This window comes from Protopterus annectens, chromosome 9.part0 (genome assembly GCF_019279795.1).
Source record: "Protopterus annectens isolate FY-2018-M chromosome 9.part0, PAN1.0, whole genome shotgun sequence".
In the NCBI taxonomy this organism is placed as follows: Eukaryota; Metazoa; Chordata; order Ceratodontiformes; family Protopteridae; genus Protopterus; species Protopterus annectens.
In genome coordinates this window covers 157,914,144-157,936,977 of record NC_056743.1, presented here as the reverse complement: position 1 = coordinate 157,936,977, position 22,834 = coordinate 157,914,144, and the positions used below count along the sequence as shown (strand labels likewise).

Here is a 22,834-nt window from a genome sequence, read left to right as displayed (position 1 = left end):
AAAGAAAGTAAAGGTGTTGTAGTGCTATGGGATGGTCTAAACCCATGTTAGGTTGAGGTTATCAGTTCATTTTGGAGAAGATGTTTAAACAGATGTTAGTGGATGCATTTTTCTAGAAGTTTGGAGAGAAGGGACAATTTAGCAATGGGCCAATGGCTAGATACCTCAGTGGGCTGTTTTGGGACATATGGTTCTTTAATGGATCTGTTAATCAGTATGCTAATAGGATAAGCTATTACATCTGCAGCCAAGATGGGATGGATTTTTGCATGGGGCCATTCCAGTGTCCCATTACTTGGCTATTTCACCCCATTTACTGTAGACACTGTTCAAATCTGTGTGCATACTGTTTTATGCTTTAGTTCTACAATGATTACAGGCAGTTGGATTTAATTTACAACTTTTATTTCAAACATTATAGCCCAAACACTGAGGCATTTACTAAACCTAAACAAAGCAATAGTCTTACAATGAAAACAGACTTGGCATTAAAGCTGCTACTTTTGAAATTCACATTCAATGAAACAGCATTGAAACCCACATTCAAAGAAAATGCATCTGGCCAGTGGCAGGTTATTTACCTTTGAACTGTTTTCAAGCAATAGGCTCCTTGCACACCGTAGGGGCCATGAAAAGTTATTTGATTTACCTGATTGTATTAATTATAATATATAATTGAATTATATCCGTAATCTGAATAATTCCACATTAAAGATATCTGAAACTAATGAAGATGTTGTAATAAATTGCCTATGTTAAATTAAAAATGGTAAGCTGGTATATTGCAATAGAAAATGGATGACAAGATGAAAAACAGGTTCATAGTTATTAGGCATCTCATCCAAAGGAGGACATCCTGAGGACTGCAGCATACAAATGTATATGCTGTAGGAATAGAACTTCTACTTGTGGTGCTACTAACATAGCTTTAAAACTTTATACCACAATAGAGATACCATTTGCTAAACAAAACAGTTGCACATTGTAAATAGACTTGGCATGAGCAGCAGTGAACTTAGCTTCCTTAAAACTCACAGTTCCTTGAAAATGCACTTGAAAATTCCACCTGTTAACTCTAACTTGGGCATTTCACTTTCTCACAAACATACCACACCCCTCAAGGCCTCAACCTTAGTGCAAGAAATCTGGACAAAGCCTAAAATAAATAGGGACAGATTATAAATATGGCTCTCAGAAACTTAGAAAATTGCAAGAGTAACAGGATTTGTGTTAGTATGCATTTTTCTAAATGACATGACATCTAAAACTGAAATGTCTCATTTAGCAACTTCAATCCTTTTAGGAGGAATATGGGACAGCTGAGGGTATGCTACCTCCCTCTTATACACACACCAAATAATTCTGGTCAGACAAATTAGTTCTGGGAAGGTTGCACTGTGAGCTGAAGTGGGTGAAATCCTGGTAGCCAGTGATAACTGATCTGCAGCTCAGCAATGTGGAGCATTAAAGCATTTTAGCAGAGCATTGTTTCATCACTACCTATTGTGTTTGCACACAAGCTGTAGTTATTTTAAACATTTGCCTTTTGATTACTACATGTGTTTTGACTTCAGTGTGGAGCTAGTTGTTGCAGGGTAGCCATGCTTATTTACCATATACCATTAAAGCCACCCTGACCCAACTACAAGTGTACTAACACACAGACACCGCTATAAGACACTGGTCTGCAATAAAATGTAATGTGCTTCTGAAAATACTGTAATCCTGTCCTTTTATTACAATGAATATAAAGCTCATAATCTTGAACCGACAAAACTACTTTTCCACACTTCAAAAAACAATAATAAAATCAAACCCTCAGAAATATTGGAAAGGTATCTCTACTCTACTTAACCCCAGCAAACCAGATACCCTGACCAAGACTTGGCTACCCAATTTAACTCTTTTCATTGAATCCATTTCATCTTTCTCTAACACCACTACATTCTCCAAATATCATCCCCAACCATCTCTCTACCCCACTCTGCTACTACTTCCTCATTCCCATCTACTAACTCCCATCCCTCCACTCCTCCTACTCCTACTACTTCATCAGCTTCATCTGCCCCTAATTCTCCCTCTTCACACTCCTTTTCTCATTTAAACCTATACCCACTTCTACTATAAAGAAATTAATTATGAAACTGAAGCCATGCACCAATGCCCCTGATAACATCCCTTCTTACTTTCTTAGCAAAGCTGCTGAAGCAATACCCTATTAGCATTTTAATCAACCGCTCTATCCAAGAATGTATAGTACCCCAAGTCTGGAAAAGGGCCTTTATCATACCTCTACATAAATTTCAGCCCCAGGTGGCAACAACAATGTTAATATTTCGCCCCACAGGTATTCTGTCCCCCATCTCTAAACTCCTAGAAAAGTGTATCCAACTACAACTCCTTCCACATCTTAGATAATCACCTACTAACTCCCACACATGGATTCAGACCACATCATAGCACTATGACCACCCTCCTTTCCTTCCTTGAAACTGTAAATAAAGCCCGCGACTCTGGCCAAATTGTTTCTACCCTACTACTCGACCTCTCTAAGGCCTTTGACACTCTCTCACAGCCTGCTACTAACTAAACTTTCTAAACTTAACCTATCTCCCTCCTCCTTGAACTGGTTCTCCAGCTACTTATCTAACAGATCTCAAGCAGTCAAATGGAAAAAGGCCACCTCCTCATTTCTAAATACTCCTAATGGTACCCCAGGGCTCTATACTGAGTCCCCTTCTCTTCAATATATTTATAAATGATTTAACTCTATCCCATTCTCAGACATCATCCTGACTCAAGATGCTATTACAACAACTGAGCAATGGATGAAAAGGAATCACCTAGCACTCAATGCCTCTAAAACCAAATTAATGTTATTCACCCTCTAAGGCAACTTCTTTCAATATAAACACATTCCACATCTCTAGACAAAATAATCTACCCCTGGAACTGGTGTCGAGACCAAGTTACTTGGGGTCCAAATTGATAACCAGTTCAAATTCAACTCCCACCTACAGTTAAATATCAAGAAAACCCATCAAAAACTAGGTATGCTTTACCGACAAAATCATTACCTTACACCTGCTACCAAAATCACCCTCTACCTCATTTCTTAACTAATCTACAGTCCTCTCTAAAAACACAACTTTCCTCTTGCTACAACAAAATTGCCAAGTTAGCTACCAACCACAAGTCCTCCACCCACCACTGTTCCTCTCTCCAAAAACTAAAATGGCTAGAGCTACCCAGTTCTCACATATACTCAACTAAATCTTGCACATAAGCTCATTTTCAACCCCTCCCTTTGCCCCTCCCTTTCATCAGCCTTTAAAATGCACCTTCCTGCTAGAGTATTAAGGTCCAACAATCAAAATCTGTTAGAAGTATATAAACCAACTCGTCCCCCAGGCAAAAATCTTCTGTCTTATGGCCTTGCATGCCTTTGGAACTCCCTACCACCTTCCATGCGCAGCGACCCGAACCATTTTATATTTAAAAGATCTCTTCACTCACATCTAGTATCCCAGTGGGAATGCTCTTCTCCACCCCCACATAACCAACACTTGCAAACTCCATCTTCTTTCTTCCTCTGTTTCCTCCTGCAACTTTCTAACTCATACATATTATTATTCCTACAATAATCAGAAAGAATATACTAGCCCACACTTCCCAAGTATTGCTTCCCTAATAAGTTATTGCTTCTCAGTACTTTTGTGCATTGCTTCCTAATATGTTATTATTCCTCAATATTGTCATGAAATGCTTCCAAATATGTTATTTCTCAGTGCTTTTGTGCTAAATTTCCCTTTAGTCTGTATTACCCATTAATTTCGCAAATTGTTATTTCTTGTATGATTAACTTCTGTGTAATTGTATAATTTGTATATCTATTAATAACCTACTTAGTTTTGGAGCTTTCTCCCCAGGACTCCATTGAAAATGGGTTCATTTGGCCCAATGGACTATCCTGGCAAACCAACTGCAAATAAAATAAATAAAATACTGTCATATGCATTTCAATACCCAAGGCTTATACATTATCTAGTCATGTAAATATTCTCTGCATGGCAACAACGAAAAGGCTTTCAATGCTGGTAATTCTTTAACAATATACTTACTAAAGCTTACTTGCATCTTACAATCTCCGACAAGCTTACCTGATGTTCATTAAACCATGGCTACTTAAACAGAGAATCAGGGCACTGTGACAGCATACAGAGTCAGAATAAGAAGCATAAATCAACAGTACAAAATCTGATAGAAATCCTTGCCTTCCATGGACACATCCAGAGCCACTACAATGGGGAAATGTCTCTGGCTGACAGTGATGGATCTCAACTTCAGAGCAAGAAATCTGGACAAAGCCATACACAGAACTAGATTATAACTTAAATAGAACAGGTAGATCTTGCATTAGTACAAATTCTCAAATGTCTGCCATTATTTTCTAACTTCAATCTTTAATGACTTGCACTAAATTTGCAAAAAACCACAATTTATGAAAAACGGACCAAAATGTGATGCAAAAAAATCTATAAGTGATCATTACAGTTATATATCAACCTCTTAATGCAGGAAATCTGAACAAGGCCAAATATGGGGGGGAACATACAAAACACACTAAAAATTGCTCTTGTACTGAAGGTTATGACATCTGAAACTCAATGTCTGTCATTTAATGGCTTCATTCTAAATGATTTGCTAGAAAGTCACAAATTTGAGGAACAAACCAAAATAAGCAGCAAATATCTATTCATTCTGCAATCACAAAATCATGGTCAAATGGAGCCTCCCCTGCAGCCATTCCAATGTCCCATTCCTTGGTTATTTTGCCCCATTTATCATAATAATACATATCTGTTAAAGCAATGCAGTCTCACAATGAAAATAGACTAACATTAAAACTTCTCTCTTGAAACTGCGCATTGCATTGAAAAGCAACTGAAAACCACTATTAGAGAAAAAACATTTTGCCAATGGCAAATATATTACTGGGCTGTGTCTACAAAATCATAGGCCCTCGAACATAAGGACTGTATTACATTATATTCCTTGTACAATACAGTACAGTTGTTAGAGGGCATTTTAAATTTATTGTTTTGAACATTTTCCAGTAAACAATGAAACAAAAGCATCCACCAATGACAAAACTGCCCAATTCAGAACATTTCCATCATAAAAGTCTACTCAAGTCCACCAGTATCAGTAAAAGTAGTAAACTCCACATTGAAAAAATTTGTAACTAATAAAGAGTTGTTGCTAGCAAACACTTTATATGTCATTGTTTAATCTACAAATAAAGTGCCTGTTACCCTTGAAGAATAAATTGCTTTAATGGATAGCAAACTGTTAACAGGTTCATAGTTACTAGGTATCTTTGCCAAAAGACTGCAGCATCCACCCCTTTACAACACAATACAGCATCAGCAATGCATTTACCTACTGTGGGAGTAGAACCCACAGCCTTCAGCAAGTACACTATCTGTTGTGCTATTAACAATGCAAGCAGACTAAACACAATCAGCACTAAACTTTTGCTCCCTGCAGCAGCTGTATCTCTGAACTTTGCCAAAATTTATTGGGGAAAAACCAGGGACACATTTTAAACATTGCTTGTATAATGTTTGAAAGTTGCTAGAATAAATGCAAAACAGTCAGAGCAACATACCACTACGCCAAATCAACTGTTTTGTGAACCAAACATTCAGTGAATTCAGTTCTCACCATAGCTCTCAACCTCTTAAACATATTCAGTGAAATCAGTTCTTACCATAGCTTCTCAACATTTAGCAAAAACCTGGATGAAGCCAATAAATACCTGAACAAAGCCAATATGATTAACTTAAGAGTGCACTTTCAAACGCTTTTAAATAAAGTTCTAGAAGGACAAATTAGAAACCAATCTACACATTTTATTTTTCCCCAGGCTGATTAACTTTAGAAGGCACTTCAAAGCGCTTTTAAATAAAGTTCTAGAAGGACAAATTAGAGTCCCCATTGCTTCTGTTACTGTGGTGGAAGAAGCACTTTTACCCTCCAAAAATTTGCAACTTTGGTCTGTTGCTAGCTGAGAAATGAATCACACATCTTTGGAAAAAGGATGAAGAACCAGCTATAAGTCAATTAATAAGTATGTTATATTACGAAGGTGCAGAGCACTACTCACTCACACAAACTCCATCTCAAGTAAGTGCCTGACTCAGGAGTGGAGCAACCAACCTACCTTCTTCTTGTGCCAACACCACCACCAGTCCAGTCCAGTCCTTCCACCACATGATGGTTTTGAATAGCCACAGCCATGAATCAGGAAGGATAGTCTTCTCCACTGTCCACCTGCAGTCTTCGGTTTGACGCTTGTCACGTTAGTAATCAATTATGCATCATTGTAAATAAAATAGAAAAAGTGTCTTTGTCTGCAGCTAATTTAAGATATTCCACAGGAAAGTTGTCAGCAGAGGATGAGATAGATTTCAGCTTGTATGAAAGCTTTTTATATGGCTTATAGGAACATGTTGAAGTATGAAATGTGAAGGGTGTGTTGGTGGGTTTTGTGTGGACTCTGACTCAAGACAAGAAGGCTGTGGATGATTATTAGTGGTTAGAGAGGTAGGTGTACTAGGAATAGTACTAGAGGAGTGCAAGGTTAAGCAGGTGGGTGGGAGGGTAGACTCTGTAGTTAAAGTGTTTACGCTGTTGATAAAAGGGTCTATATTAAATAATCAAACTTTTAAAAGTTCGAACGTCATATGGTTGAAACTATATGATCGAACTTTTACAAGTTCGAAAATCTAATAGTAAAAAAAACTACATAAAACAATCATCTGAACATTTTAAACAAGAGGGCAAGCCACCCTGCACCCCCACACCTCCTGCTCTTTAAATATACCATCTCCAAGATTGCACAACAGTGCAGAAAAGGGAAATCTTCCCATTCCATGCTGTATGGAACGTTTGAACTTTCAAAAGTTTGATCATATGGTGTTGACCATATTGACGTACAAACTTTTGAAAGTTCGACTGTCTGATATAGACCCTTGATAAAATATGTGTAACATATGGTACTGTGTGTATACCAATTTTATAATGCAGATAGAAGATATTGCTGGTGCTGCATTAATTACTTTCAAGTTGGCTATCAAGATCTAGTTACAAGATAGTCTATAAGGTAAACATACATGTAAAAGAACAAACTGTACCGCCTTGAAAATCCATTGATGTCGGTATTTCTCTGGTCAATTTTTCTGCATCTTTGCATGTATAATATTGGGTGAATATGGCAGGAAAGCATGAAAGGACACAAGAATAGTAGATATTTGGGGAGGATTAGCTTTCACCTGTGAATAAAAATAAATAGGAGAAAAGAAAAGCAGACAGTTGTAAATGACTAAGGTCATGAACAGGAACAATGTTAATGAGAGTAAAAGAGAAAGTATTTAGCATGAAACAAAGTAACAATCCGAATGACCATCGAAGTAAATATGACTTGTACTGGAATGCCAGGTAGCTAATGACCGTGGGATGCTCATAGGGATAGCAGTTAATAATAAGGTATGTAATAGTAGTAATATTCAGTTAGGTATGGAATACTTTAATGGCATATTACTACTATTACAATCTATTTAACTGCAATATGGCAGTAGTCATTATATAGTAACTAACATGAAAGTGCACTCCAAACAGTTCAACAAAAAAAAGCAGGTGGTATGAGTTCAAACACAACACCAGGCATTAAGAAATTAATTTGAGCCTATAACAAACTAGCTTATCAGTGGGAGTGGTAAGCACTAGGTAACCTATCTACCACATAAGGAGTGGTTTCTGGCCCAGAAATTGTAATTATTGGCCGTTTGGGTAATTTTTCCATCTCTCTCAACTTTATGATTTAAAAGCTGCATTTGCACTTGTTTCTTTCCTGTAACTAGTCTACTTCAGATACAGATTCTTGGTTTTAGCACTTGAATTTGCTTATTCATGCTCAGCACTTGTTCAGAACTTGTTGTAAGCACTAAATAAGCTACAAATTACTGCAGCACTTAACCTTCCTCATTACCTAGAGGAAAACAGTTTTTGTACTTACTTTCCTCACTTGCTTAGAGAAAAACAGCTCTTGTACTCACTCTCCTCACTTGTCTAGAGGAAAATAGTTTTTTATTCAGGCATATCCAAGGGTCAGCTCCCAGTGTTCTCTCCTGTCTATCTGATGAATCTGGGCATCTTGGCACAATGTAGCAATTGCCTCATGTACACAGACAACCCTCTCCTCCTACCACCCAACACTACAACCTGTGAGAGATGCACTTATCTAGCCAAACTGGAGGTAACACTCTCTCCATCCAAGACTAAACTTGACAGTCAAGAGGAGAAGGTAAACACTTGCACCACACCACACTCATTACATAGTCCCACTAAACCTACACCACCAAAATCCATACATAGAAACACAAAAACATTCATGGATACTCTCAATAATAATCTGCTCAAGCAACAGAGACCTCCAAAGCAGAAACGTAATCAACCCCCCCCCCATCACAACCCAAATGACACATAGCTCACAGACTTAGTATGCCAATCAACCACAGCCCATAAGGCACAACAATGTACCCAATACACTAGTCATAGGTGACTCTATAGTCAGGCACACTGATGTCCCACTCACCAGGCTAAACAAGGAGAAAGTTACTCTCAGCTGCCTGTCGGGTGCCAGGATCTGCCACATAACCCTTCACTCGGGTCACTCCACAACAAGTACAAACATGACTCTGTCATTGTCCATGTTGGTGTGAACGACTTGAGATGTACCTCCCTGGACTACATGAAAAGAGGCATGGGAGACCTCTCCGATCTTGTAGCCCAGGCAGGTATGACTCTAGCCCTGAGTAGCATCCTGCCATCACCCAGAATGATACCACAGTACAAGGACAAAATTATTAACTTCAACAATTGGCTAAGCTTCTGGTGTCATTCTAAGGGGATCCAGTATCTGTCTGTCTGGGACGACAAGGTCGACAGACCAAGATGCTTTGCCAGAGATAGCCTGCACCTGTCACCCCTGGGATTCTGAATACTGGCTAAGGGTCTTGCCACTCCATAGTGCCTTTTTTAGGCAAGGTTCAAATGACAAATTCACCACTATAACAGGAACAGGCAAGCAAAAATTGGGGATAATGCTACTCGATGCTAGAAGTCTAAACCTCAAAATGCACTCCCTCAAGGCACTCCTTAAAATGGAGAACATTGATATCTGTGCAGTGACTGAGACCTGATTCAAGGCTCCAGAGTGCACCCCTGCATTACCAGGCTATAACTCATACCACACTTTTCTAACATGAACCGGAACACCAAAGGCGGAAGTGTGTCCATATTCATTAAGGATATCTACACCTCCAGGCTAGTTGCTCAGCATAATGCATCCGAGGTTATCCAAGTGCAACTAACTCTGGGCAAAACTGCAATCCAAATTGTAGCTTGCTATAGATCACTCACCATGCCCCAGGATTCCCACTCCTCTTTTCTTGATATACTGGAAAATATTAAGGTTCAACCAAACACACTAATAATGGGCAATTTCAACTATCCCACCATTTGCTGGGAAAACTACTCATGTACCAACTCCTTTGCTCAATGCTTTCTGGAATTCATAAATTCCAATGCCCTGAATCAAGTTATCCACACCCCCACCAGGGGCAACAGTATCCTAGACCCAGTCATTACCAGCATGAGTGACCGGTGTTCCATAACTAAAGTCAACTCCTTGTTGGTCAGATCCGACTTTAAGCTAATCACCCTAGATATCCCACCCCCACCCCACCACCCCCATTAAGGAAACCATGGTAAAAAACTTCTCCAAAGCCAACTTCATGCTTCTTAAGACAGAAGTGGTGAACTTCATGACACCCATGCAGATGGACAATACAGTTATGACTGCTGAATCCTGCACAAATGCACTCTATAAGCCCTTACACGAGTGCATAGATCATGCTATCCCGAACAGAACCAATATGCTATCCTCCAAAAAAAGGAAGTCAATCTGGTGATCCCCTACCATAAACAAATTCTACAACAAAAGGAAGAAACTGTTGCAAAAGAGAGTAAAATCCCATGAGTGGAGGAGCTCCCTGGTCAGCCTCAGTAAGAAGCTAAGATCCCTTATAAGATCCTCCAATGCTAGCTATGAAAACAAAATCACCACTGATTATAAGGACAACCACAAAGCATTCCATAGCAATGTCAGGAATCTCAATGGCAACACATAGATCTGCTCTGAGTTACAGCACAATGGCATGAAAATTACAGAACCAACTAATATTGCCAACATCCTGGCAGATAGGTTCACTTCTAACTTTACCCCCCTCTCACCCATGGGACCAGATAGCATCCCAGGCTGCGTTCCACACAAATTTCAGAATGAACTGTCTCCCCACCTAAGCACCATGTTCAATCATAGCCTCACATCAGGCTTTGTGCCCACTGAATGGCACACAGCAACAGTTATCCCACTGAACAAAGGGGGATCCACCACTGTTCCCGGGAACTATCACCCTATTAGCCTGATGGGCCTGGTCTGTAAGGCCATGGAACGTATCATCATGGAGTCATAAACAAGGACATTGGTAACCTCCAAACTCTGGACCCCACCCAGTTTGGGTTTGTGAAAGGCAGATCATGCTTCCTGAACCTGAGCGACTTCTTTGAGGCAGTCACCAAAGCTGTAGACGAGGGTAAGGTGGTTCACACAGCCTATCTTGACCTCGCCAAGGCTTTCAACACTATCCCCCATTCTGGAATTATAGATACACTCACTAAACTAGGCATAAATCCTTACATCACAAGATGGGCTGCCAACTGGTCACTGACAGAACCCACACTGTAAAATTTGCAGACTCCAAATCTGACTTCAAACCAGTGACAAGTGGAGTACCACAGGGTTCAGTCCTGGGACCTCTCCTGTTTGGTATCCACTTCTCTGAAGTACAAGCTAACACAGAAGGCCTTTGGCTAATGAAGTTCACAGATGAATGCAAACTAGGAGCCATAGTCGAGTCCCCAAATGATGTGGACATCCTACAGAAGTGCCTCACTGAGACAGATGCCTGGTGTCAAAGCCATGGCCTGAACCTCAATAACAAAAAGTGCATTGTCATCCCCTTTGGTAAAAATGCTGTACCCATGAACTACCACAAAGGCGGCAGTCTACTTAATGCCGAATGTGTGATAAGAGACCTTGGGACCCAGGTGGACAGTAATCTCTCCTTTGATAATCACATTGCCACAGTAGTCAGGAAATCCTTCTATGTGGTACACCTCATCACAAAAGGGTTCTCGTCCATCAAAAGAGGTCATTGTTCCCCTCTACTCGACACTCATTAAACCCTTTTGGAATGTACCTTACAAGACATCTGCAGCAGCTGGAAAGGCCACAGAAGTACCTCACAAAGATGCCTCAAACAGATGCCCTACACTAACCATCTCAAAAAGCTCCAACTTTACTCCATAGCATATTGCCTACTCCAAGGTGATCTCTGCCTAACATATAAAGCTATGTGAAATCCAGAGCTGTTGGACATGCTGTACCTAAAGAAATCCCAATCTCTCCAAGCTACATGCTCTAGGGAACTAAAACCTTGTCACCACAATAAACAGAACATGCTGGAGGGATAGATTCCTGTCCCAGAGACTTCCCATACTCTGGAACAAGCTACCCATCTATGTCAAGCAAAGTTCCTCGTTAGCACTCTTCAAGAAAAATCTTGATGAGTGGATGGGAAATAGGAAATTCACCCCAGGGATCACTTCTGTGGCTCTGCTCGACAGGGGCACGGGAAAATAACTTTCTTGTGTGGCATAAGCCAGGGAACCTTGTTGGCTAGGCTTACTTAGGCCCTTGGGCCAATAGCCTAGTACCTACCTATGAACCTATGAACCTATAAAGTTCAGACAAGTAGCAAAACATTAGGTAACTGTAAGGAAAATGTGTTATGAGGTATTACTAACTAATGGCAAAGGTTGTATCTTAACAATATTCAAAATGGGAAACAGCATCTAGGTAGTAACTATGTTGATCTGCAGAGCAATGACAGCAACTTCTCCTTAAGTTTCATATTGTCCAATTACAACATGATTACAGAACACTTAACTATTACTTTTGTAATTAGGTCAAGTTTTTTACATTTCTTGTATGGCAGAATCTAAAGACAAGCAACTTGGATCTGAGACACACAGAAGAATGAAGCATTAGGAAATGGCATTCAGTACACCTGAGCTTATATTTCATGTCAAGGTGAATAAGAATAAGAATAAGACTGAACACCAGATAAGTATGCCGAGTGTAAATATATGGTACAGCAGTACCTAAAGACAAGCAGCTTGAATAAAACATAACCAAACGGCATTTGCAACATGCATCTTACTTTACTTTCCAAGTCAGAACAGCTGATATTTATAGTGGCTTATTCTTACATTTCACTATAAGACAGTTATGTCCCCTTATTTATAAAGTCAGTGTACACATAATAACACATAGCACACAGCTGTAAGAGACCATCTCTAAGACTTAGCAAGCAACAGCACTCACTCTGAGTCTGGTAGTCAAAATTAGCTTAGACACAACATGTTAAGAGAGTTATTCCTCTGGGCTTATTCATTATAATTTGAAAGGGCTTGATGTCCCTATTTACAGTAACCAATGGGGTTTTATTTGTATTTATTAATCAAGGTAGATCACTGATCCACATGGACTTTTCTCAATCTCAGCCCAAGAGCAGTGTATGTTCAAGTGACTTGCTCAGAGTCGCACACAGGGCAAATTGCAGCTGAGGGAATCAAACCTTGGATCACAAAGAGCAGCTTGTCTGCAGCTCATATCCCAAATCCTCTGTACTAGCTACCACAGGACTGTTAGAGTGATTTTACACAGCCTGCTTTCAGATTATTTTTCTTTTGGAAATAAAACATTCAAAAAAATCTCAACATTATGTCAAAACTGGGTCATATGTGCTAGTTGTCATCAGAGTTTTTGAGGGACAGAGTGTTTTAGTCCATTACAAGCTCTTCTGGTTCAAGATGGTACCTTGGCACATACAGAGAGCAGATGGGTAGTTCTATAAATGCAGTTTTACATCTGTCTGTCCAGTGCATCAGCTTGACTATTGACAACTTACATTTCACAACCATGTGGTTAAATATGACTATATCTGCATTGTATCAAGAATTTCTATACTATGTCATTCTAACATATGGCTATCTACCAAATTCAAAAAGTGTACAGTATTTGCTTTTCTATAATATTTTATACTGTGTTCTGCTAGAAGACTCTTGACTGAAATGTAACGCATTTAATACATGAAAGTTTTCTTTGGCATTAAGCCTTATTATTCTATGTTAACACCAGAAGGGTGGCAGTACCTAATTCATAAATCTTTCATCATACAGTTGCTAGCAAACAGTAAAAGAAAAATAAAAGATAAATGATGTACCTCTATTTGCATCATGTAAAATAACATGTTATAGCAAACTACAAATGATTACGGTCTTCTGTAATGTTCAGCCCGACGTCTAATTCTGAAACACTGAAGTAGCAATGAGACGAGCTGCAGCTCATATGTTTATACTAAGATTATAGCTGAAGGGCTATGAAGAAGTTCAGCTGCCCTCTAGGCAGAAGCAATGGTTATCCACCAAATCTCTTAGGCTGCCTTTGCAGGAGTGCATAGGCATTAAGCAACCTGTCATGCTAGCAGGCACTGTTAATTTTTTATTTTGGTAGAAATCTATTCTTCGGATTGGTCATTTGTTAGAATGTTTGTCCTCTGAAGGTGGAGAGGGGCTGTCATTGTACAGAGCAAAGGTTGATATTCAAGATCGTATATGAGACGGAATAAAGGGAAAAAGATTTTTATATATGGGGACAGATTAGTTGTCTTAAATCTTTTCAGTTAGTTATCTTTGCAGCCTTTTATCTTGTACAACATGCTTGTAGAGAGCTATTCCAAATGGGGCATTGTGTTAAATGATGGGATAAGTAAGGGAAGAGTACACAGGGGCAAGACATCCCTGGGCCTAAATAAATTACAACAGATATGCTGTGAGTGGCAGAAGGACTTTCTAACAACAAGTGAGATATGGCAGTCAATTGAATGCTCTTTGCCTACATAGGTACCCAGGTCTCTTATAACAGATTGAGTTTTTAGATGTGTCAAAGCTTTATCAAAAGTATCTGTTTGACAGTTCTTGACATTTAGGGTAACATACCAGGTGTCAGTCTGTTCTAATTCCTGCTGCAGAATATGGGTCTCATTGTGAGAGGGAAATTGACAACTGTGCCTAATATAATGTAGTCATCTAAAAACTTGGTTAGCAAGAGTCTTTGGATGTCTGATTTCACTGATGAGAAGAAAATACCAAATAAGATGAAGCTCACGACACAACCCTGTGGAACACTGCTAGTGACATCTGTGAGGTTAGAGGATGTACTTCATACCTATATACTTACAGTGTCAGCTCTGTTAGTAAGTCAGTTTGCTATCCAGTGGATAACATAAGGGTTAATACTGAGACTGGAGAGCTTATCTATGATACTGATGTTTGGAATGTTATCCAAGGCCTTAGCAAGGCTAAGATAGGCAGTATGGACAAAATGGCCATTGCTAAAACCTTCCATGAATCTCTCAAGAAATCATCTAGGATAAATAGACATGTCCTACCTTTAACAAATTCACTTTGATTAGCAAGGGCTTGGAGGTCACCTACGTCATTGTTAATTAGTTCAGCATTAATGTTGTGAAGAAATTAGACACTGACTGTGGGCAGTTGTCATTAAGGTGTGCACTCTTGACAGTCACAAAGTATACATACAGAATCTTAGTCCACCAGTTTTATTTATTTTTAGTTAGTTAGTCAGGGACAGCAGACAAAGATGTCATCTGGAAATTATAGCAAGCTGGCAAAGAACCAGTTGGCCAAGGAGTGTGAAGCCAGAGAACTTGTGCATGTCAACCTGACTAACGAAGCAATGATTTCAGTAATAGTTGCAGCTTCAGCTCAGACCAGCCATTCGGACGAAATCTAGTTTGGTATTGGGGATGTGCAGACTGCCGAAACAGGACAGTCTGCCTTTTCTTTAGAGGACCTGAAGTTCCATCTGCAGTTAGAGATACTGCACCTGGAAGTCAATGACTAGAGGCTGAAGAAAGGGAGAGGCAGTGCCAATATGAACTGTGGGCCAAATGTTTAGAAGCCTAGGAAAATGTGAGACAGCACCAACATGAAGTGGAGCTTATTACCCTTCAAGAGGGTCATGGAGGTAATGGGGAAGGGGATAACCAGACACCAGTAGCTGTAAAGGTCAGTAAACTTTTTCCTCAATACAGGGATGGGGATGACTTTTGTAGTTCTATTCATATATTTGAGAGGGTATGTAAGTAGTATGATGTTGACTGTGAGTTATGGGTTCAGCTTCTGACTACCTTACTCCATGGCAAAGCTGTTCAGACCATCTCAAAACTGTCTGATGTAGAATGTTTGACTTATAATAAAGTAAAAAAAAAACAGTCTTCTCGATTGTTTTAAACTAACACCTGAAGCTTATAGAAAAAAGTTTTGTGAACATAGACAAAAGGCATATGAAAGTATACATGATTATATTGCTAATTTAAATACTTACTTTCACAGATTGGTGAGTGGGTGTCAGGTTACAACTTTTGAGGGACTGGCAGACCTTTTGGTGAGGGAACAAGCCCTAAATACTTTGCCTGATGACATGATTAGCAGACCGAGAGTGTAACTCTGGAGGAGATGGGGAGAAAAGAGAATGTCTGCTTAGTAAGAAGAGCACCAGTGCATAAAAAAGGGATACCTAGGGCTGCATATAGACATTCGGAACCCATGGGGTGCAGTTTAAGCCAGTCCAACCGACTACACCAGTAACAGGGAAACTACTAGTCCAAGTACACAGTTAGGGGTTAGATGTTTGAAATGTGACCAGAGGGGGCCACATAGCAGCCAAATGTCCATCTAGGCAAGGTGAGGGAGCCAGCAAGTGGGAATGACAAACTGCCAGTGGTAAATTGTTTGGAAATATCAGCGGTGCCAAACTATCACCAAAATTGATATCCTAACTTAGTAGATGGTAAACAAGTTACTGCTAAGAGAGAGACGCAGCTTTTGTTATAACCATTCTGAGGCCTGCAATGGTTAGAGAAGAGCAGTACTTGCTTGGGCAGTCCACTCCAGTCAGAGCTCTAGGATGGACCCCAATCCAAATACCTTTGGCTAGGGTTCATCTTGACTGTGAGGGTGGATGAGGAAGCAAGCAGATAGGTGTGTTTGAGGACATTCCTGCAGATGTCCTGATAGGGAATGACTATGATGAAGCAGTACCTTGTGTGCATGCAATGACACGCAGTCAAGCTTGGAGACAGGCATATAGGTCCAGTAGTCTGAGGGAGGCCCAAACAGATCTCATACCTGAAGGTGGAACTGGTGTAGTGGCTGTTTCAGAGAAGGTGCTATCCTGTAGCAGTAAGTCTGAACGTCAAGCCACAGCTGCTGGTAGGTGCTGATGCTCTCTTGGACACGGTAACTGCAAGGATGGAAGTGACTGACAGTATCCAGATTGTTGGTGAGGCACAACTGTCAGAAATTACTACAATTCCTGTGGAAGGGGAGCTGGGGAAGGTCACAAAGGCAGAGTTGAGACAGGCTCAACTTATAGACCCTACATTATAAAGCTTGAGGGAAGTGGCTAAGGAGGTATCTGAAGCTCAAGGAAGAGGGAGTCTGTATACTGGAGCAAAGGTTTGTTGTATAGAGAGTGGACTCCTGAAGGTGGGCTAGAAGGTGAGGTAATATAGCAGTTGGTAGTGCCTAGAGCTTACCATCTGCCACTTTTAGCCATAGCACATGACTTCCCTTTTTTCAGGTTATAAGGGTATAAAACATACTGAGAGACATATTATGCAGAATTTTTATTGGCCAAGAATGGCAAAGGCTGTGGTAGGATATTGTAGGACTTGTGAACAGTGCCAAAAAGTTGGCAAGGTAGGGGACAAGGTCAAGGTTCCTTTAATGTCATTATCTGTTATTGAAGAGCCATTTCAGAGGGTAGCCATGGATACTGTGGGACCAATGAGTACTCCAAGTTCTACAGGGAAGAAATATATCCTGGTGGTATTGGATTATGCTACCAGATGTCCTGAGTAGTGGCTCTGTCATCTATTGAGGCAGAAAAGGTGTCAAATGTTTTGCTAGAAATTTTCAGCAGGGTAAGTTTTCTGAGGGAGATACTGACTTATCGAGGTGACAACTTCATGTCAGACTTGCTGACCTGTTTGTGGAAGTGCTATGGGGTGAAACATCTAAAGACCACTCCCTATCATCCCAGACTAATGGTCTTGTGGAGAGGTTAAACTCTACATTAAAGACTATGCTACAGCATTTGCAGACCAGTTTAAAAGGGCAAGGTTAACCATTAAACCCAGTATGTGTCAGGTGGTTGTGGCAGAGGTCACTTACTTAGGACACAGAGTGGGGAATGGTAAGATTAGGCCAGAAACTGTCAAAGTGGAGGCTGGTCAAGCATGGCCAACTCCTGTTACTAAAAAAGCAAGTAAGAGCATTTCTAGGGACAGTGGGGTACTATAGAAAATGTGTGCCCAGTTATAGTACAATAGCTGCACTCCTTACAAATGTAACTAAGAAAAATAAAGTGGATAAGGTAGTGTGAACCACAGATTATGAGGGTCACTTGAAAATCGTGCTTAAGTCATAAGGGGGAAGAAATGTGAAGAAATTTGACACTGTCATCTATGCTAGCATGTCTGGCTGAAGTTTTGTACATAATTTCAGATTAACCTGTGTGTTATATGCCAGCATGACTAGCTATGATATTGTAAATACATTCTTGTATATCGATTAATACTCTGTTTGTGCAGGATGTTTTAAGAGTTGAACAGTGTTCTGTTACACATCAAACTGTGCATATTTGTGAAGGTGATTCTAAATGCAGACTGTCTCAGAGTCAGCTGATCTGCAAATGATGTCATCGCAATGTTTCCAGTTGCTATGTGTTTACTGTCAGAGAGGGAGATACAGAAAGGAACTTTAATAAGCAGCTGTCTGTTGATTTTCAAACAGTGAAATGAAAGTAAGAACTGTAACAGCTGAGACAGTTAACTTAGTCTCTAAAAGAGCCACCTGAAGACAGTGGAAGTCAGTTGTAGTAGTTGTTCAGTTGTGTTCAGCTGAGTTCACAGTTCATTTCAGTTCAGTTTAGAGTACATAGTTGTACTAAGCAGTGGCTCACCAAAGGACTCACCAAGAAATGTAAGTCTGCCTTTGCTCTATTGTAATATTTAGTTTAGATCAGGGACAGTGTTCTTCACTTAGGAAATTATAGCTAGATTAGATAGAGTTTTTTTAAATGTTGGCTTTCTATCCTTCAGAATTAATTTCATTTTCCTGGTGATTGAATTCTGTTTGTTTATTGGAATTACTGTTTTCCCTTTTTAATCATATTGCTCATTATTACATATTTTTATTGTCTTACATTGTGACTGATCAGTCAGTGTATTCTTTAGTGATTTGAGAGTGCTTATACTTGCTTTGATCATTCTTGGGCCACTCTGAAAGCCTGGCTGCTCTAGGTCATTTGCTACCATTTGTTTTAATACCTAATTTTAATAATTGGACACCCCTTTGAAAGGGCATGTAGACACTCTGGTTGATGGCAGGTTTTTACAGCATCATGTGTGGGAAGGGACACATCTGGAAATCTGTGTCAGGCTTTTCCAAGAGTGTTTGGATGTCTCAGATTTAATTTATTTAAGTGTGAGTGTATCAGAGGTCTTAAACTGGGACAACGTACTCTGGAGTGGGTAATAAGGAATTAAATTAGGGGTGGACAGAAGTATACATGCCAGTCCCAGGTTCTAGAGAGCGTTCCTATTGTGCTCTTAGGGGAAATTGTGAAATATTACTCCTGTTTAAGTGACGGTCTCACACTGGAGTCAGTAATGAGGATTGAAGTTCCTTAGTTATTGACCCAGGATAGTAGGGGACATCACATATTGGTGGCAGTTCAGTGGCATATTAGCCGGATGTCACATGTTAGTGGCAGTTTGGTGGGATATTAGTGGATGTGGCAAATGTCTTCAATGGTTTTACAAATAATTCTACTAAGAATAATAGTTTATAATTACTGGGGTTATCACAGAAACACCCATGTAGGAAGGCACTACTGTGGTTGTTATAGAAATTTCAGCTACATGGTCAGTGAAGAGTGTGAGGATATCAGATAGTGTTATCTGTGCTAGCATGTTTGTCTGCAGTTTTGTAAATACTTGCAAATAATTGTAAATTACCATGTGTTATATATGCAAGCATGACTAGCTATAATGTAAATAAGTTTATTTTGTTTTGATTATTACTTTGGTTTATGTAAAATGTAAGACTCAAACAGTGCTTTTCTGGCTGACCAGATGTACACGTTTTTTAAAAAGAATTATGAATGCAGGTTGTGCCAGTGAGCTGACCTGGAGGTGATGTCATTGTGTGCCAGAGCTGAAAGGAATGGAATCTCCACAGCAGCTGTTTTTGTATACTTTTCAAAATTCTGAAATGAGAGAGTAGAAATCTCATAACAGCTTTCTGTGACTTTTAAAAGACTCTGCTATAAAAGCAAGTGCTGAGTCAATGTTCTGTTAGCGTTGCATCAGTTGTTCAGTTGAGTTCAGTAGTTGTTTTCCAGATCAGTATTTATTACTCAGAGTTTTTCAGAGCTGTTCAGCAGGAATAATAGGATTTGCTATTCCAATTACTGAGGACTAGACAATAGCCTGAAGAGTGGACATATATTCATATTTTACTTGCAGAAGTAAGAGGTTCATTTTACCTTGCTGACTTAATGAGATTGGACAGGGACAATTAATCTTTAGACAGTTTGGGAGTTACAGTTAGATAGTTAAGAGTTTTTCTTCTATTAGTGTGAAACCTATCCTTTAGAGTTATTTTCTGTGTGTGAAACTCTTGTGTTTTATTGAAATCAGTTATTCAGTGTATATATGTTTTAAATCATTTTATTTATTAAATATTTTACTACCTTTTATTGGTTATTAACCTGAGAGTGTTTATGCTTATTGTGACAGCACCAGGGCCACTCCAAAACCATTATTGCTTGGATTGCATGCTACCTTTTTATATCAATATTTATTTTACTAAATATAATTGAACAACCCTTTTGAAGGGTACTGTGGTATTTTGACTGGTGGCAGCCATTACCATATAATTTGGTAGAGGACATAGCAGGTAAATCTGTGCCAGTCTTTCCCAAGAGTGTTTGTATGTGTGAATATCAAATATTTAAGAGTGAGCGTGTCAAATACATAGAACCAGGACACAGTGCTCTGCAGTGGTGAGTGTGAAAATTCATTTTGGGGACTTGGAGTGAAGCATATAGTCCATTCCCAGGTTTGGAACCTGTTCCTGGTGTACCCTTAGGAGAAATTATGTTTTCTATCCCTGCTTTCAGTGATGCTCGCTTACCAGAGACACTGGTAAAGACTGAGGATTCTAAGTTACTGCCCCATGGAACATATAGTGCTTGGTATTTCCAAGCAGACATCCCAGAATATTGTCAGCACCCAAGACACTAGTGTTTTGTTTTTAGTGAGTGCTGATGTGACATGATCAAAAGAGATTTCAGATGGGACAATAAGAGCATAAATGGATTGGGCTGTGGGTTACGTGGGGGGCATGAACTTGGATCCAAACTTGTCTACAGGGATATTAGTTTAATTGTTATGGTTTCAGAGTCATAGCAGGGTATGCTATTGGAGATAAATTTAGAGCAGAACTGGGTATTAATTCTGAATTTTCTAATGCAGCTGAAGATGGCCTTGTAGTTATCTTTGCTACTGGTGGCATAATTGTTTTTTATACTTCCTGATAGTTTGCCTAAATACTTGCTTAATGTTTTTAGATCACTTCTATACTAAGGAAGACAGGAGTTTTTTTTGCAAAGAATCATGATTTTTTCTCTATAGAGTTCATTTGTATGATATTTTTATAAGGCAGTAAGCACTATCCGGTAGGTTTATTAGCTTTCTAGTCTGTCTTCATTCCAGGGTACAGCAATCCTATTAGTTCTTATGTTTGCCAACACGTGAGCATGTGCGTGTGTGTGTGTGTGTGTGTGTGTGTGTGTGTGTGTGTGTGTGTGTGTGTGTGTGTGTGTGGTAACTGCAGAGGGTGGGGCAAAGGGGGCAGTAGCCTCTGCTGCAAGGTATTAGGGAATGCATTTGTATTGCTGTACTGGCATCCAGAAATGAGTGCCAACACTGCATTTGTGGTCAGGGAAGAAACACATCAGTGCTCTATGTGTGGTATTTGAACTGCTGTAGTAAGCTGCTTGCTATATTTGTAGCAAGTAGTTTGTACAGTTTAGAAATATCAACCTTTTTCTTTTTTGTGGTCAAATCCAAAATGAGGAGGACCTTTTTTTTTTGTTTTTTCAGTCCATGGCTTAGAGTTGAATTGGTAGGGGTGCCAAACTGGGTAAATGCATAGGGTGCAACAATATATAGCTATAGCTCTGGGCAACTGTTTCTGTCACTATTTGAATTAAAAATCAGTCCCTCTGTGTATAAGTCTAAATACAGCATTGCCTGTGGCTTTAGTTTGAAATTTTAGGAAATGCCTTTGTTGATTTCCATGGCTACATGTCCAAATACAGTTTAGAAAGACGGTCTAAATCAGAAAATCATCAGATGACTAAACTTAGCAATCTCCAAGCAAAAGACACGGCAATAGTGCATACAGTTTGCAATAAAGAACCAAGGGTTTAACTTCACTTTTGAAAATTGTAATACATTACTACAGTAACATATGTACAGTTATATGTCATTTTACAATTTTTGTTTTACATATTATGCCTCACTGTAAACGAAAAAGTAGAACATGCTTTTCTCATTAATCTTGATTCAGTATAACTTACTATGGCACCTCATCTACTTTTCTTTGAATAAACAGAACAGTTTTTCAAGATTATTACTCACACCTGAGAAACTAGAAGCAGTAATAGGAGAATTGTAGACTATAACCATTGCTTTGTTTTCCTTGCTGTCTAATAAAAAATATTTGTTTTCTCCAGAGAATGATTCAGCAACTGGACAGAATGATCTTGGCAAAGAGAAGATGTATCCTGTTGATCTAATTCTGAAGATAAACAGTCAATTTGGTAAGTAGACATCTCACTTTCTGTGTCTTATCTAAATGTAATTACTTTTCAGGCCACGTAAAGGACAGGTACTTCCTAGAGTGCTTCTGTAGTGCAATATTATTATTCCTACCACAAATTAAAAGTATATCTTTTCTGATCTCTGTTCATTTTATGTTTGATACCTTCTACTACATACAATTTTCCATAAAACTGAGTCAGTCTAAATCATTTCATGGGAATCTGCATATAGCTCCCAGAGTACACACACTTTCTGGTAGCTGTAGATGATCTATCAGATTTATGAATGCATTATTCAGGTCTAAAATAAGGAAAGAAATATATAATGCCTACAAAACTATTGTCATTGTTTATGAATTTGACACAGTATATATTTATTCTTTTCATATCAGTGTCGCTAGATTCCAGCTTGCTGTAGCCATATATATTGACTCCATCTGCAAGCATCACAAGTTACCAACACTTTGTATAATATATTACATTACACTCAAGAATTTGCCACCTATACTACTCTAGTTATTAATTGTCTCCCGGCAGTTGCACTACCATAACTGAAGGTCATTTGCCATAACAAACACCTTTCACATGCCATAACGCAACCCC

At 39.3% G+C, this 22,834-nt stretch overlaps 1 protein-coding gene across 2 annotated transcripts in view; it reads left to right on the top strand.

Moving 5' to 3' along the window:
• The window catches only part of LOC122811103 (low choriolytic enzyme-like), a 298,499-nt gene that overhangs the window by 123,086 nt on the left and 152,579 nt on the right, over positions 1–22,834 (top strand). For both annotated transcript variants that reach the window (XM_044082680.1, XM_044082679.1), the window contains exon 5: positions 22,145–22,231. In XM_044082680.1, the coding sequence (XP_043938615.1) occupies positions 22,145–22,231 (87 nt within the window). The remainder of the gene's footprint in view (positions 1–22,144; positions 22,232–22,834) is intronic.